Source organism: Pantherophis guttatus, chromosome 1 (assembly GCF_059756535.1).
Source record: "Pantherophis guttatus breed Tessera chromosome 1, ASM5975653v1, whole genome shotgun sequence".
In the NCBI taxonomy this organism is placed as follows: Eukaryota; Metazoa; Chordata; class Lepidosauria; order Squamata; family Colubridae; genus Pantherophis; species Pantherophis guttatus.
In genome coordinates this window covers 46,665,355-46,683,764 of record NC_142063.1, presented here as the reverse complement: position 1 = coordinate 46,683,764, position 18,410 = coordinate 46,665,355, and the positions used below count along the sequence as shown (strand labels likewise).

General features: G+C 37.6%; 1 protein-coding gene across 8 annotated transcripts in view; it reads right to left on the bottom strand.

The window, feature by feature from the left end:
• The window catches only part of TTC7B (tetratricopeptide repeat domain 7B), a 117,720-nt gene that overhangs the window by 87,558 nt on the left and 11,752 nt on the right, over positions 1–18,410 (bottom strand). For 4 of the 8 annotated variants that reach the window (XM_034418313.3, XM_034418315.3, XM_034418316.3 and 1 more), the window contains exons 2-5: positions 14,083–14,237; positions 12,355–12,523; positions 3,909–4,039; positions 1,960–2,081 (exon numbers count right to left, since the gene is read on the bottom strand). In XM_034418313.3, the coding sequence (XP_034274204.2) occupies positions 1,960–2,081; positions 3,909–4,039; positions 12,355–12,523; positions 14,083–14,237 (577 nt within the window). The remainder of the gene's footprint in view (positions 1–1,959; positions 2,082–3,908; positions 4,040–12,354; positions 12,524–14,082; positions 14,238–18,410) is intronic. The other 4 variants (XM_087872983.1, XM_087872980.1, XM_087872981.1 and 1 more) reach the window with 1 other exon arrangement.

Here is an 18,410-nt window from a genome sequence, read left to right as displayed (position 1 = left end):
ACTCAGGGCGGTGAACAGCCAAAGTAAAAAAACAGAACATACAAAATTTAAAAACAGTTTAAAATAATTAAATATTTTGGCCGTAAATTAAAACAACCCAATTTAAAATCAATTTAAAATTTAACTCAAGCCAGTCACTTGTGGAAGTCACACTGAACTCAGCAGGGATCTAGTTCAGGACATTCTAGTTCAGATATATGAAAGCTTGCAATATTAGCATTTTTATTTTTTTAAATTTTCACTAGAATTTGTCCTTTTACTCCGTGTCTGTTTAAACATATAAGCATTTACAAATTATCTTCAATATTTTCCCCATTTATTCTTGGGAAACTTCAACAACTCAATTTCTATTTCCCTATATGTATATATTAAAATTTGATTTCTGAAAAACTAATATCTAATAATTCCTTAGCATGAGTAATCTATTACACTTGGTCAAACAATCCAAAGTTCTTCTTGCTTAAAACACTTGAACTATATTTTGAGTACTACTCCAGTTTTACCAGATCAGACTAAAAAGCGTCTATTTTCTGAGATATTAGTCAGAGATATAGCAGGAAAAGAGTTCCCATAAAACACCCAAACTAAACATCTCCTGGTTATTCATTTTCCAGAAAAGCTTATTCAAGTGAAAATAGAGAAGCAGTCTGCAGATATATTTAGAGATACATGACATGATCCAAATATAAGCAATGTCAACAGGGATTGTGACTTCATTCTCATGAAGTTAGCTATTACCTTAATTTTTCAGGCATCACTAATGATGCCATGATGCCAAAAAAGATATAAATTTGATGTTATGTTATGCCCACAACAAAGCTAAACTTTGTTAAATTTCATCCTTAACACACAATTCTAATATTACTGTATTAACACTTGTTCACTGTGACAAAAACAGACCTTTTTTATGATGTATCTGTGCAATTAAATCATCTTTTCTTCTTCAATTCTGGATTCCTGCACAGCCTTACTGTACCGTTTAACTTACCAAACCTAATCTTGTACTACATTACACTATCATTTAAATAAGCTAATATTGTATGCAATCTGGATTTAAGTTTGATGAGTTAAACAATTACAATCATTTATTTTTACTATGCAAAATTCTATTGATTCTACCTATACTTTCCTTTAAAAACATAGAATACTGTATGAGCACACTCCCTCCCTTTCACCCCACTTTACCACTGTGATATTGGAAAAATAAAATTTTATTATTCTCTTTTTCATCTGATTAAATAATGACAGTAGAGTTAAAGACACTGCGTTAAAAGACTAATAAAGGAGTCTATAAAATCAGATAAACAATTAACTGTAAAAGATGACTGGGCTGAGCCCAAGTCAGGGGTGAAATGCATCATCAATCTATTGAATATTTAATATAAAACACAATGTTAAAATAAGTGCCAGATGAAAAGTTTGGAAAAACTTAAAAATAACAGGGCTATGTGACTAGGACTCTTTATTATTAAAGCTTCAACACAATGCTGAGAAAAGTTAAAATACAATTTATAACATACTCCCAGAAAATATATTGAATAATAAATTATTAAGTACAAGATAGTACGTACAAAAACATATGTATTTTGCAAAGGTATGCAACATTCTGATTTAAAGTGGAAACAGTGGTTTAGATTTGGGATAGGTTCATTCACTATACCTGTCAGCAACTTCTCTAAACAGTTGCACCTTTTCTTCTCTTTCCTAAGTAGCCACACAGGCTCAGGAAAATACCTGTTTAAATTAAGGAATGATTAAGGTATTCCTGACTTTATGGGGCTACTAATAGATAAAAGGTACACCAACATCAGATCCGAAACACATTTTTCTCTCTTTGGATTAGAATATTGCACTATTGCTAATTCGTGTGTATTCTTACAACAAAACCCAAGGTTTTTCTAAATCATTTTGGTTAATACTCTTAAAATTATATCGGAAGAATATACAATTAAATCTTACCCATTTTTGAAGTATAAGACATGGGCCCTCTGAAGTCCAGTTTCTAAAAAATATCCAAGTTCTTGTTCATGTATTCCAGGCCCAGGCTTAGGACTTCTGTTCTGCATATTGGCCATTATTACCTAGGAGATCACAGAAATAAATGAATAAATTCCCCCAAATGATCTCTTCCTTCACCAGTGGGAGGCAGAGACAGAACATTCTCTACATTGCCGCACTGAATAGAAGGGCTATCATGTAAGCAAGCTTTCTTTATCAACACAAGCAATCTTCATGCCCATCTTGTACATTAAGAAATACAGGTGGGTACACAGTTTATAATAACGTTGGTTTATTTGTGGAGCATAAATATATTTCTCAGTGGTTGGCAATATGTAGCCTATGTGAAGACCTCCAGTAACTATTTTGTAGCACCTAAAATTAGCTCTTGATTGTCAGGCATTTTTTGACTTTTATCTTGATTATGGCTTTTTGGTTTTGCTAAAATAAAGGACTAAAATGGCATATTAAAAACTTTCAAGGACCACTGTACAAATTTCACCTTTTCAATCATCTCAAACCATCAAAAACTGAGTGAGTGTTTTTGGCATCCATTCACTTATACAATCATACCACTGCCAATTTTATCCCAATTTTTTAATGAAAATTCATCCCACAAATGCTAATAAACCTTGATCATTCCAAAATAAATAGTTTTTTTGTGGGTAAAGAGGCTCTGTTCCTTCAATTATCCCTGTTTAGTTTTACAAATAATTGCTGTGTTTTTGCAGAGAAATATGATATACAAATGCGGTAAATAAATAAACTTCAAACTCTTTAACAATATTGTCCACTATTGCTTTTCACCTAGAATCAGTTAAATATCAAATAACCTTTAAAGGAAGATAGGTAACTACTAACCACAATTTATTAATTTTTAGCTCTATCATGAAAATTGTAAAGTTTTCCTGAAATGAAACTCAAACCTAAATAAACATATTAGAATGGGAAACTATGACTAAAAATGGTAAGAAAATCTGGCTGGTTTTGTTGGTTTTGTTTATAATGCTCGTGATGTTATATGTTTCATTATAATCTATTATTTTATTATAATTTATTATTGCATTTCATTGGTTTGTAAAAAAGTTGCCTTATTTGGATATAGACAAATATTATGAATGGAAATAACAATCCCCCCATCATTAAATGTTCATATTTGGCAAGTTCCAAATAATTGGCAAATTTGAATCTCATCAGACTCAAGGTTGACTCAGCCTTCCATCCTTCCGAGGTGGGTAAAATGAGGACCCAGATTGTTGGGGGCAATATGCTGAACTCTGTAAACCGCTTAGAGAGGGCTGTAATAGCACCAAGTGTTATTGCTATATAAGTTGCAACTGCTATGGCAAAAGCTGAGAAAAAAAATGATTTAATGCTTCTTGTAGCAGCAATCTGAATTTTTAGTAACAAATTAGTATAATAAATTTCATTACGAACAAAGTTAGCACATTACCAAAGAAAACTTGAGAATATCATAGGGAAAACTGTTTTTATCATGTGAATTCTATTTAGAGAAGTTTTTCTGCATTTTGTGCAGAAAAGTTATTTTCTTAAAACAGGGATAAAGAGTCATACAATTCTCAATAGCAAGTGATGGACTATTTTCATCTAGAATGCCTGAAATCAGCCATTCATGGGGGCTATTCAGTTCAAAGAAATAACGGGTACCCTATTATGGCATGTAAAACATTAGAACAGATAAAAAAAATTGATGTTTCTGTTTTTTAACTGGGATTAGTTAAAATAATCTATATATAGAATGGGTTATTTAAACCAAATAATAAATTGTTGAATCTTTAAAAAAAAAATTAAAGCCATATATAGTAGATGGGAATAATCCCAGGAAAGAGAAAAAGTAAAATAAAAAATAAAAATTAGTTATTTTGTTGAGATTACCTATCCCATCTTACCCTTTCTATTTCCTGGAGATACAGAAGGGCTATATCCCCAGCCTTTTCATAGCACATTATAATTTCCTGTTCACGGTCTGCATGGAGGTTGCTTGTTGAAGAGGATATTGGTAATTTTTCTAGACAAAGACCTAAAGGAAAGACAATTTAAGAAAATAACTTGGGACTAAATCAATCTCTTTTCATTCATCAAATACTGAAAACAGTACAACAACTAAATGTGCATTATATCTGAAAATTCTGTTGTATGTAACTGAGAAGCCATAATTGTAAATGTGGTGAGAAAATATGTAGTGAGATTCATGAATACACAGATCACATCTAAAAATACAATTAAATAGGTCTATGGTAAATTCTATCACACAATATTTATTAGCTTCAAAGGAGAGATTAGAAGAAAGAAAAGAAAACAATGAAAGAAGTCCAGAACTGGCAACCCAATCAGGATTTTACATATAATTTTAATCCTCTTATGCTAACAGATTTGCAAAACATTCCTACAACTGCTTAAAATATTTGGGATACTTTTTAAGAAGAATAAGAAAGTGTTCATATCACCTTCTTCAGTTATAGGTTTAGAGATATTTCAAAGGATTTTTGTTTCCTCTTTTTTATTTATTTCAAGTAAGTTTAACTTAATAAACTATTTTGGATCCCCTACTAAAATGGATTCCTTTCATGGATCATTGCCTTGTTGTGCAAAAATGGCTTTAGTAGCTCAAAGAAACTATGAGCTAAGAGACACAGGGCCACCTAAGATAGAGAAGGAAATGACAACCCACTCCAGTACCTTGCCAAAGAAACACCATGGACAGTACTAAAGGATAAAAGTTAGAAAGGTATGGCTGTGAGAGTTGGACCATAAGGAAGGCTGAGTGCAGAAGAATTTATCCTTCTGAATTGTGCTGTTGAAGATTCTTTAGAGTCCATTGGACTGCAAGGAGATCAAATCAATCAATTCTAAAGGAAATCACCCCTTTACTTTCAGTATCTGAAGAACAGATACTGAAGCTGAAGCTCCAATACTTTGGCTGCCAAATGAGAAGAGAGGATTCAGTGGAAAAGAGCCTGATGTTTGAAAAGATTAAAGGCAATAGGAGAAGGGAATGGCATAGGATGAGACAGTTAGACAGTGTCATCGACACAGTGGACATGAGTTTGGGCAGACTCCAATAGACAGTGGAGGATGAGGGGGGCTGGCATGCTTTGGCCCAATGGGGTCGCAAAGGGTTGGGCATGACTTAGTAACTGAACAACAATAATTAAAATGGACAAAAGATAATCAAATGCTAAAGCTAATTAAGGGCTATTTTATGTTACAAATTCTCATAAATAGGTTAAGAATCAAACACCTACATATATAACAAATTATTTCAACAGATGCAGGGGTACATTTGTTCTCAGGAATTTAAGGGGGCCAGCTGGATTCCAACAACACATTAAGATGTTACCAAGAATGGTACAAGATGTTTTAGGAATATTTTTTTTCTTTTTTTTTCTTTCTTTTCTTCCCCCCTCCCCCTTGTATGTCACACTTTTTTCCCTCCTTTATCTCCCCTTAATTTTCTATTTCTATTTTTTCTTTGTATTTTATATAATTAAACAAATAAAAAATTTGTACGCTTAAGATGTTTTAGGAAGAACATTTGGGTATATAAATAAATGTTTGTTAAGAAAATAAGTTTTTTTAAAAATATCACAGCAACACTTTTAAATGAAATGAGAGAAGTAACTGACATCAGTGTATTTAAATTATAAAATAATATGCAACGAGACGTTGGTGGCATCTTAAATTTGGAAGAACAATGGAGAAAAACAGCTCAAGCAGAGCAATTATGATGTTATTCCAGTTATTAGTACCAATAAGAAAATACATTAAATACAATCTTATTAGCAGTAGCTAATAAAGTTGCTAAACTGCTAAAAAACCGCTTTAAAAAAAGTCGAGAGTGCCACTATAAAAGAAAAGCACAGAAGCAGGATAGACAGATTTGCTCCTGACATATGGAATGGTGCAACAGATATCAAGGTTTTTGGCACAGGTCTCTAGAGGAAGCACAGGCAGCTCCTAAACCAACACAAGCACAGTTACAGCAAAAACCTATGAATGAACAAAAAGGTGTTGAGGAAACCACTTCTGTCACATCTTCATGATGTCATGGATCCCCCACCACATTCATTGGTTCTCACTCACTAGTTCTACATTCACCACATCCATTAGTCTAAATCCTAATTATATTAAGAAAATGGGTCTCAATTACTTTATAAAATCTTGAAAGATTTAGAAAACTTTTCTAAATTTGGCTGGAAGAATGAATCCATCCATTCTTTATCTAACCTGAATAATTATTTCAAGAAAAAAAATGTCTTATGAATTTAAAATCAGAGAGATATTTTTTAAAAAGGAAAATAATTTTATTTTCCACCTGCCTACTTAAACTGTCACCACCACAATATGCTTATCATAATGCATGTTTTTCTGCAACAAATGTAACTTCTGGAAGTTTACAACTTCTGTATATTGTAGAAAAAACAATGTAACATCTGCCATACAATTATTCTTCTAGAATCAACTATGCCATTTGTCAGTAAAACTTCCAAGTGTATTCTATATTCTAATGAGTATAAAGGGCTGCATTTTCAGAATATTGCACATAAAGTCCAAAGAATAATCTTGATCCTTAATCAACACTGCCACCTATAGAAACTACACAAACATTGCACATTTCATGATCAAGGCAAAACTACGGTAACTAAACCTAGTATTTGACCTTGTTTATCTTGTAAATATTGTTCATATTAATAAAATACATCCATAAGAAAGCAGAAACTAATATTCGGATAACGCAGTACTGCAGTATTCCAAAATATCATTATCTAATTTCACATTTTGAAATCCCTAAAGATATGTATTAAGTATAGAAGAATCAACTCTCTTTGAATATTTTTCCTGGGATGTGGCTATGAAAATTTGATCAGTTCTATTTCTCAGGACGCGGTGGCTTAGTGGCTAAGACACTGAGCTTGTTGATTGAAAGGTCAGCAGTTCGAATCCCTAGTGTCGCGTAATGGGGTGAGCTCCCATTACTTATCCCAGCTTCTGCCAACCTAGCAGTTTGAAAGCACGTAAAAAATGCAAGTAGAGGCGAAAGATTTATACGATCTGAAGAGAAACCAGAGTAGGAGGAAAATTAGAATCGATTGTGTAAGTGATGCCCAAGATTTCCTAGAACAACTAAGGGGAGGTGAAGAGGAACAAACCAGTAAGGAGGAAAACGAAGTACTAAATACGGAAGAAGAGACATCGCAAGAACAAATCACAAGAGAAGACATATAAGAGGAGAAGAAAAAGGAAGACACAGAAGAAAGAGGGAAAAAATCTAGACCAGTGAGAGCGGTAACACTAAAAGGTAAATAAAAACCAGAGACTAGAGGATAGCTACAGAAATGAACGATACCAAGATCTTATCGCTCAATGTGAACGGCTTAAATGATTACAAAAAAAGGAGGATAATATTGTCGAAACTGACGAAACAAAATCCTGATATAATCTGTATCCAAGAGGTCCATATAAAAAAGGACGAAGCCAACTATCTAAATTTTACTAAATTTGGTAAAGTATTCTTCTCATTAGCCGAGAAAAGAAAAAGGGGGGTGGCTATCTATGTTAAGAAAGGAATAGAGGCAGAATGTAAATATAAAGATGAAAAAGGGAGAATACTGATAGTAGAGATAACGAGAGGCAATTCTAAGGTGTTAGTGGTGGGGGTTTATGCCCCGAATAAAAAACAAGGGAAATTTTATCGGAAATTGCATGAACAGCTGGCAAAATGGGCAAACAATGAAATTTGTATGGTTGGGGATTTTAATGGAATTATAGACCCTAAATATGATTATAAATGTGATATAACTAAAAAGAATAAAAGATCTCCCTTACCAAAGACTTTTTTTGATTTAGTGGAAGAGATTAACCTAATTGACATGTGGCGCACTTTACACCCCCATGATAGACAATTTACCTTCTATTCAATGCCACACAACTCCTGGTCCAGAATAGATATGGTCTGGGCTACCAGAAAACTGGGCCTAGAAATTAAAAAGGTTAACATGTGCACAAATGTTTGGGCAGACCATAAGTTTCTCGAAATTAGCTGGCACCACGATACAAAGAAAATACAACAGAGATGGAGTCTAAGGACTAAGTTGCTATACGAAGAAGAGTTTATACGGAAATTGAATGAAGAAGTCAAACGCTTCTTCACAGAAAATGGAAATCGAGAGACAGCCAAAGAAATTGTGTGGGATACTATAAAGGCCTACGTGAGAGGGGTAGCCATATCATATACTGCCTTCAAAAACAAGGAAAAAAGAAAGATCACAGAAGAGCTCACTAATAAGTTATTGCAAGCAGAAGATAAACTCCAGCAATGCCCGGGAGATGAGGCGTCCAAACGACAGTGGTTGATGACGAGACATAGATTGAATTTATTGGACCAGGAGGAAATGGCACAGAAAATAAAAAGATCCAAGCACTATTGTTTTGAAAACGCTAACAAGTCGGGGAGATGGCTGGCGTATAAACTAAAAAAAGAGAAGGAAAAAAACCAAATACTAGTATTAGAAGACTCTCAGGGCAACTTGCTGACGAAGGAAGAAGATAAATTAGAGAATATAAGAAAGTTTTACGAAGATTTATACAAAAATGAAGGAATAGCGACATGCAAGGTAGAACAGTATTTGTGGGAAGCTAAACTACCGCTAATTTCTGAAGAAGAAAAGGAAAGGTTAAATGAAAAGATTACTATAGAGGAACTAAAAATGGCCCTTTCTAAAATAAAGAAGAATAAAACTCCAGGCCCAGATGGTCTCCCCGGGGAAATATACCAAAAATTTGATGATACCTTAAAATTAGAGCTGTTAGAAATATTAAACGAGGCCCTGGCGGGTATCACAATCCCAGATTCGTGGAGGGAAGCGTATTTGACGCTTATACTGAAAGAAGGTGCCGATCCGAAACAGATATCCAACTACAGACCTATCTCATTGCTGAACGCAGATTATAAACTGTTCATGAATATAATTGCGGAGAGGTTCAAAAAATTTTTAAATCTGTGGATTCATAAAGACCAAAATGGCTTTCTCCCAGGGAGACAGATCAGAGACAACTTGAGGATAGTCTTAAACACCTTTGAATATTACGAACAACATCCCGAAAAACAGCTGGCTTTAATGTTTGTTGATGCCCAAAAGGCATTTGACAACTTGAATTGGACCTTTATGATAAATCAAATTGATCTAATGGGATTCGGTACCAACTTTAGGAAGATGATTGAGAACATATATAAAAACCAGAGGGCAAACATACTAGTGAATGGAGATAGAACCCAGCTGTTTCAGATTCAAAAAGGAGTGAGGCAGGGATGCCCTTTATCTCCCTTACTATATATCTTGGCGCTAGAGGTGCTACTTAGAAAGATAAGAGCCAACAAAGAGATTAAAGGATTAAAGATTAGGAACGAAACCTTTAAAACCCAAGCTTTCGCGGACGACGTAGCCCTCATAATGGAAGACCCACTAGAATCCGGTGTAAAATTATTGCAGGAAATCCAGGAGTATGGAGAAGTGGCGGGCCTAAAACTTAATAAGAACAAAACTAAAATGATAGTGAAAAACATGACAGATCTACAAAAGGAAGAATTGGAAGAATCATTAGGCCTCCAGACAGTTAGGAAAATAAAATACCTGGGAATATGGATTACCGCGAGATTCTCCTCACTAAAAGAGGATAATTATATTCCCCTTCTACAGAAAACACACCAAGACCTAGAAAGATGGAAAAAGCTCAAATTGTCTCTGATGGGTAAAATTGCAGCGATCAAAATGAACATCTTACCAAAAATTCTGTTTCTATTTCAAAATATTCCGCTATCACTAGACAAAAAATTCTTTTTGGACCTGAACAAATACATCAGGAATTTTTTGTGGGAGGGTAAGAAATCAAGGATTTCTTTTAAGATACTCCAAGGGAAAAGGAATTTGGGAGGCTTTGGGCTCCCTGACTGGGAACTATATCAAAAGGCCGCAAAATTAATTTGGATCAAGGAGTGGATCAAGTTACAGGATAGGAGAACCCTGATCTTGGAAGGACATGACCTCCTAGAAGGATGGCACTCCCATCTCTGGGATATAAAGAATAAGAAAAAATCCTATTTCCATAAGCACAAAATCAGAGAGACCCTCATTCGTACGTGGGACGAAATTAGACAGAAGATCTATACTAAGGTACCCATTTGGCTTTCTATTATGGAATCGTTGGCGACTCCAAACAGGAGAGATGATTATAAATGGGGTACATATAAGGACATCCTCGATGAAGAAGGGAAACTTAAATCGCTGGAGCTATTGAGGGATCAGGGCTTTAGTGTGGATTGGTGGAACTATATTCGGATCAACTCAAGATTCCAAAAAGACAGAGATAAATTCGGAATAGCAGCGAAACATGGAAACTTTGACAAAATTATTTGGGGACCAGAAAAAAAAATGTTAACCAAAATTTATCACTTTTTATTAGATGAAGATAAGGCAGAGTCCATAGCAAAAAGACAACTGAACATCTGGGAAAAAAATCTAGGACATAGACTAAATTTCAATGACTGGGAGATAGCTTGGAATAGAAACTACAAAATAACCAAATCCACAACGTTTAGGGAAAATCACTATAAATTGCTACATAGGTGGTATCTAGCCCCAGCGAGGCTAGCTAAGATGTTCCCAAATCTCTCTCCCATATGTTGGAAATGTGGAAAATCGGTCGGCACCTTTTATCACCTATGGTGGACCTGCCCTGAGACTAAAAAGTACTGGTCCAAAATCCAACATTGGCTCTGTGAAATAACAGGACAGGAGGTAGCCCTAGTTCCGGAACTTTTCCTCCTAGGCATAACTGAAGAGGGCTTAAACAACAACAAAACCCAACTGATAATTCAGATTATAACAGCGGCTAGATTAGCCTTCGCAAAATGGTGGAAAAACAAACTTATACCCTCAGAAGAAACTCTAATAAATAAGATCTTAGAGTGCACAGAAATGGCGAAACTGTCAGGCGAGTTAAAAAATGAGGACAACTTAAGATATTATGATGTATGGGGTATCTGGTACCACTGGCTTAAAAATAAGACGAAAACATGACTTTAGAATTTTGACCTGGCACATCTACTATAGCCATATTGTATAGTATCATGTATAGTTAAGATTGAAGCCTTATTTTTCCCAATTTTTGTTTTATTATATTGTAAATACACTGTACCTTCGAAAGCAGAGATGGATTGTACATTCTCTTTTTTGTTTTGGAAAAATCAATAAAAAATTTAAAAAAAAATGCAAGTAGAAAAATAGGAACCACTTTGGTGGGAAGGTAACAGCGTTCCGTGTGCCTTTGGCAGTTAGTCATGCCTGCCACATGACCATGGAGACGTCTTTGGACAGCGCTGGGCTCTTTGGCTTTGAAACAGAGATAAGCACCGCCCCCTAGAGTTGGAAATGACTAGCACATATGTGCGAGGGGAACCTTTACCTTTACCTTATTTCTGTGAGCACTGTGAGCAATGCATCCATGTTTATTTCAAGAGCTAACTGAAATATAAATAACATGCAACTAAAAACTGATCAATATTGTAAAAACTCCTTTGAGTCAGGCTCATTCGTGAATTTTTTTTAAATAACTCTGTTCGTCAGTGTCTTCTTCCAAGACTTGTCTTCTTTCAAGATTTCCACAGTATTCAAATACTTAGCAGTAGGAAAGCTTCAGGACATTATTAAAATATTTTAAAATAAAAACTTATTCAATAAGAATACTTCCACTTGAAGATTCTAAACACTCTGAAAACAAGTTTGGACCACAGAATTTCCACATCAATATGTGTTAGGTAATATGGCAACTTCTAGCTTGGCTGCAGCACAAGAGGAATTATAAAAAAAAAAATCCATTCACAAGTATGAGACATCAGAATTCTGCAAGACTTTGGAGACAATTAAAAACTTCCTGTTACAGTAGCTCACATTTTGACGGAAAAAGCCAAATGCATAAAGTGGAGAAAGCAAACTGTACAATTTATGTGACAGGAATTATTTCATCATAATTTGTAACTCTAACATGATACTTTTCACATAAACAATATCTCTGCATAGAAACAATTGTAGGTGTATTTTGAATTAATATGGACCGTATAGGCCAAATTAAAAAAGCATTTGTTCTTGATTGTGCATTTTTAAAACAAATTTGCTAGCCTTATCTTAACTAATAATGCACTCCTTTCTTTTCTGCATGCCTTTTGCTCTACGTCACAGAATTAACAACACATTTGCTATCAAGTTTCAGTATGGTGAGAAATGAAATAAATAAATAAAAGGAGAGAGCAACTCAAAACTACACTGAAAGCCACCTTACCTTTGGTTGAATATGCTTCAGCAATCATTCTTAAGCGATAAGGAGGTACAGCAGCAAGCTGCAAGTCATCAATTCCCACTTTAGCGTATGTATTAAGAGCTTCTTTGTAATCACCTTCCATATAATTTAATTTGGCCATAACTAAATGGGCTTCTTGTAAGAACTCTGGCTAGAAAAAAGAAGAGGGCAAGCAGCAGGTATCAGATACAAGGCAATATCATACATGGGATTTTAAAAGTATTTTAGGCCACAGAACCTATTCGTTAAAAAGAAACATTCCTAGAACTCCTAATCGACAGGCAAAATTCTAGTGTTAGAAAATTGATCGTATTCAAAACTCCATCTAGTTCTCATGGCAACCTAGGACCTAGAAAAGAATTTCAAACACCCTGATATACTAATCTAACATTCTTTATTCCTTAAATTGATTTATGTTATATTTATATCTCTTAAGACTAAAGATGGTTTAAACTGCACTCCCATTATCAGTTTTATTTCTACAAAAAGCCTATGAGAAAGAAAAATGACTAGTATAATTTAAGATCATAATTTCTAAAACAACATTTTTTAAAGTAGCACTTAAATATTAACATATAACTTTATAGTTTTAAAAATAGATGGCTTATAGCTAAAAAGAAGAGAAGTAACATCTTTGCAACATAAAAATTGTATTTTGCTTTTGTTTTTTGAAATAAGAATCTGCGTAAAAAGCTGGATAAATTTTAATATTTCAACAAAGTCGCAGTCAAATATCTGTTAACGTAAGGAATCAAATTAGCATTATTTTTCTTGGACTTAAAATGGACATTAGCAAGACTAGTATTGCAGTCTAATAAAAATAAGCACCAAGTAATGGGGTCATGAAGCTAATAATTTTGTTATTTATTAAATCATTCATATACTGCTCAACCATGTAACCCTGGGCAGTGTATAAAGAAAACAAATACCATACTATACCATAATCTCATAATGTTCCTGGTGATGCAGTAGTTAGAATGTAGTATTACAGGCAAAATCTGCCCACAACCTGGAGTTCAACCCTGATGGGGCTCTTGACTCAGCCTTCCATCCCTCCAAGGTCGGTAAAATAAGGACCCAGATTGTTGGGGGAAAATATACTGACATTGTAAAGCACCCAGAGAGTGCTGTAAAGAACTGTGGGGCGGTATCTAAGTCTATATGCTATCAAAAAGATGGTGAGACTTGGACCTTAATTTTTTTTTAAAGTGAAATTAATTAAATCCCATCAAAAACTGAGCTTCAGATTAATTTATTTCAGTTCCAAATATCTGAGGAAACTCAAACATCATTATGAATTCATTGCTGGTATTTAATTTACGTATCTTTGAAAATGCCAGCCTTTAAAAAATGAAACCATTTCATTTTCATAGCTTTATCCTTGATTTTATTTCTTGAGCTTTTGTCCCTTACCTGTCACAGCCATAAAAAAAATAAAATTTAATAAAATAAATATGTTTTAGCCTGTTATCTCCAATGACAATTTATCCTGCTAAATAGAATCAAATCATATGGAATCCCAGAAGACAGGGATATATACTTAATGTGTTGTAAAACTGGAAGAACAAAAACTGGGAACTCTTGATACACAAAATAGATCTGTATTGCAATTATATAAATGATTAATCTAAATATTTTAAAAGCAACATTATTTATTCTTATATTGCTCAAACATCAAATTCTCAACAATCACTGTGGAAGGACAAATACCTTTAAATTTCCACGATCAAGTGCTGCGGTGAGATGCTTCCTGACTTCAATTAATTTTGGTCGGGGTCCACAGGGACTTGCCCCCTGTTTTAGAGGGTTCACTTTCAGAAAAAGCTCTAGCTTGGATTCTCCAAGGAGAAGTTCTGCCATATCATCTATAGAGAGAGGCAAAATTATTATATAAATAGCTGTTACTGTATATTCTATTAACACTAAGCATCACTATGAGATAACACAAAACCATCAATCATAAAAATGTACTAAGATGAGTAATTTTTAAGCAGCTTCACAGCACATCTTCTGGAGTGGGCACTCATCTTTAACATAAAATAAATGTCACTTTTTAATAGAGCTTAAAAGACCATGTGTGTGTGTGTGTGTGTGTGTGTGTTACACTTATGGTCTAAGAAAATTTATGTTCAGATGTTCACATATGGTACTAACTGTATAATATGGTCTTTACAGGCAGTCTTCACTTAATAATCCTAAGTGGGATTGGAAACTCCTTTACTAACCACTGAAGTTAAGTGAAACATCACATGACTACTGGTTAGCAACAGCAGTTCCAGAATGCAATTGCTGAATCCCATGTGATCATTAGGTGAGGATACCACCACCTCTTGAATCCAATTACACCCAATTAAAAGAAAAACTTTGTCACTTCCCCCCAGTCTTCAGTCACATGGTCCAATCAGCATACAGTCCAGTTGCTAGGTGACCTCAGTCTCCATCTTTCGAATACCTATACCAACATCCTTGATTCCCAGGGTAAAGGATTTTATTTAGGCTACAACATCCCAGCTATCTCTACAGCCCCTTCCCTGGCCCCTTCGCTCCAGGCTGTATCAACCCTGAAGCCATGAGAAGAGAAACCTCCCAAGACAAAACTATCAAAATAAAATGGCCACAGTTCAGTCAACTTCAGGGTTGATACCCATCTCTGCCCTTTTGACTGCCCACTGAGGCCAGCTGCCCCTGCCACCAAGTCCTATGCAATGCTTGCTGCTCTACACATCACTACTGCACTATCCAGGCAGGGCCTTCTTCAGCACTGTTGCGGCCAGGGCCTTCTCTCTCACATCAGCCAGGGCTTTTCTGATGCACTAGCTAGGGTTTCTAAGCCCTGTGTTGATTAGGGCCTTCTTTCAAGGAAGAAAGAATGGCCCTGGAAGCACCAGCACAAAAGAAGGACCCTTGCAGCAGGGCCTTCTTTCTCAAAGGGCCTTCTGGCTGGCACAGAAATAGAGGACCTGTCCAGTGTGCAACCTGAGAGCCTGGCCGGTGTGAGAGAAGGCCCTTGCTGCACCAGTGTGAAAGAAGGCAGAGTGAAAGAAGACTCCATCCGGTATTGTAGTGGTATATGGTGTGGCAGGCAGGACCAGGTGGCAGCAACAGCTGGTGGCAGCAGATACATAGGCAGGCAGCCAGCCAAAAGGTGGTCATAAATGTAGGTGGACCTTACATTGTTCATATCAGTGGTGGGTTGCTACTGGTTCGCCCCGGATTGGGCAAAGTGGTAGCAGCAGCGGCAGGAGGCTCCACCCACCCGCTTGGACGTCTCTGTGCATGCACAAAAGTGTTGCGTGTGTGTGTGAGCGCATCTACGAGCGAACTGGTAGCGACGGGATTTGAAACCCACTACAGGTTCACATAACTGCTGTGATAGCCTAACCGTTGAGGACTGGGAGTTCCTTCATTCAGCACTGCTATAATTTTGAACTGTCAGTGAACAAATGGATGTTAAGCAAGTACTACCTGTATTTAGCAAGTACTACTGTACGTAGCCTTTCTAGTTTATGGCCTAGCATTGTGATTTAGTCAATAAACAGTTACAACATTCCATAGCCTAGCACTAGGATGCCAGTACTGCTTTTTGGCTATGTATTTCTATTTGCCCCATTACCAGAATACTTTTTCATCATAATATATCAAAATTAAGGATTAGCAGTTTCCATAATATACACAGATTAACAAATTATCTTTTTAATATATGCATAAATACCACACACATAATTTGATTTCTAAATCTGGTAGTAGTAACAGAATAACCGAATTGGAAGGAACATTTATTTTATTTATTTATTTTATTTATTACATTTTTATACCGCCCTTCTCCCGAAGGACTCAGGGTGGTGAACAGCGAGGGTTAAAATACATACAGTATGAAAATTAAAATAATTTTAAAAATAGTTAAATCCATTTGGCTTCCCAATTTTAAAACCCTTTACCCATAAAATTAATCAATTAAAATCTTAAGCCAGCCCGGCTCGCTGAAACAAGAAAGTCTTCAGAGCCCGGCGGAAAGTATGGAGGTCTGGGATCAGTTGTATCCCTGGGGGTAACTTGTTCCAGAGGGCGGGTGCCCCCACAGAGAAGGCTCTCCCCCTGGGGGTCGCCAGTCGACATTGCTTGACTGACGGCACCCTGAAGACACCCTCTCTGTGGGAGCATATTGGCCGGTGGGAAGTTATCGGTGGCAGAAGGTGGTCTCGTAGATATCCAGGCCCTAAGCCATGGAGCGCTTTAAAGGTGAGAACCAAAACCTTGAAGTGCACCCGGAAGACCACCGGAAGCCAGTGCAGCTCGTGCAGGAGAGGTGTTACATGGGAGCGCCATGTCGCCCCCATAATCACCCGCGCGGCTGCATTCTGGATCAGTTGGAGCCTCTGGGTGCTCCTCAAGGGGAGCCCCATGTAGAAAGCATTACAGTAGTCCAGGTGGGAAGTAACGAGGGCATGACCATGCATAAGGAGTCCCGATCCAGAAAGGGGCGCAACTGGCGTATCAGGCGAACCTGATAAAAAGCCCCCCTGGCCATGGCCGTCATATGCTCTCTAAAGACAGCCATGCATCCAGGAGGACGCCCAAGTTACGAGCCCTCTCCGTGGGGGCCAATGACTCGCTCCCAATAACCAGCGATGGCACCAGCTGGCTATATCGGGACGCCGGCAACCACAGCCATTTGGTCTTGGAAAGGTTGAGTCGGAGCCTGTTCCTCCCCATCCAGACCTGCACGGCTTCCAGGCACCGGGACATCACTTCAAGGGCATCATTGGGGTGATCTGGGGTGGAGATGTACAGCTGAGTGTTGTCAGCGTACAGATGGCAACGCACCCTAAAACCACGGATGATCTCACCCAGCAGCTTCACATGAATGTTGAACAGGAGAGGCGAGAGGACCAACCCTTGCAGCACCCCACAAACAAGGTGCCTTGAGGTCGACTTCTGCCCCTCTGCCAATACGGACTGCGACCGGTCAGAGAGATAGGAGAAACACAGTAACACGATGCCTCCCACTCCTAATCCCTCCAGCCGGCACAGCATGATACCATGGTCGATGGTATCAAAAGCCGCTGAGAGATTTAATAGGACTAGGACAGAGGAGCACCCCCTGTCCCGAGCCCTCTAAAGATCATCCACCAATGCGACCAATGCCGTTTCTGTGCTGTACCCAGGCCTGAAGCCAGACTGGAACGGATCTAGATAGACAGTTTCATCCAGGTACTGCGGGGGCTGTCGCGCAACCACACTCTCAACAACCTTCACCACAAAGCGAAGGTTGGAAATTGGACGGTAGTTTGCCAAAACAGCTGGGTCCAGAGAGGGCTTCTTGAGGAGGGGCCTCACCACCACCTCTTTCAAGGCAGGGGGCAGGAAACCCTCACTCAAAGAAGCGTTAATAATCCTCTGGAGCCAGCCTCGTGTAACCTCCTGGGTAGCCAGCACCAGCCAGGAGGGACACGGGTCCAATAAACATGTGGTTGCGTTCAACCTCCCCAGCAACCTGTCCATGTCCTCGGGAGTCACAGGGTCAAACTCATCCCAGATAACATTCTCAAGACCCACCTCAGACATCCCGCCTAAACCCCAGTCAGAGTCCAAGCCTTCCCAAATTTGAGCAATTTTATTGTGCAGATAACACGCAAAATCCTCAGCTCGCCCTTGCAAGGGGTCTTCCGCGCTCCCAGGTGGAGAAGGGAGCGGGTCACCCTAAACAGGGCAGCTGGGTGGTTATCTGCTGACGCGATAAGAGCGGAAAAGTAGTTACACTTTGCCGCTTTTATCGCTACTAAGTAGGTCTTGATATAAGACCTCACTAGTGTTCGGTCGAATTCAGAACGACTAGCTCTCCAACTACTCTCTAGGCGTCTTTTCTGGCGCTTCATCTCCCTCAGCTCCTCGGAGAACCAAGAAGCTGGGCAGGTTTGGCGCCGGGTCAGAGGCCGCAAAGGCACGACTCGATCTAAAGCACCAGCGGCCGCCCTATCCCAGGCAGCCACCAGGTCTTCTGTCGAGTCGTGAGCCAGAGTCTCAGGAAATGGCCCAAG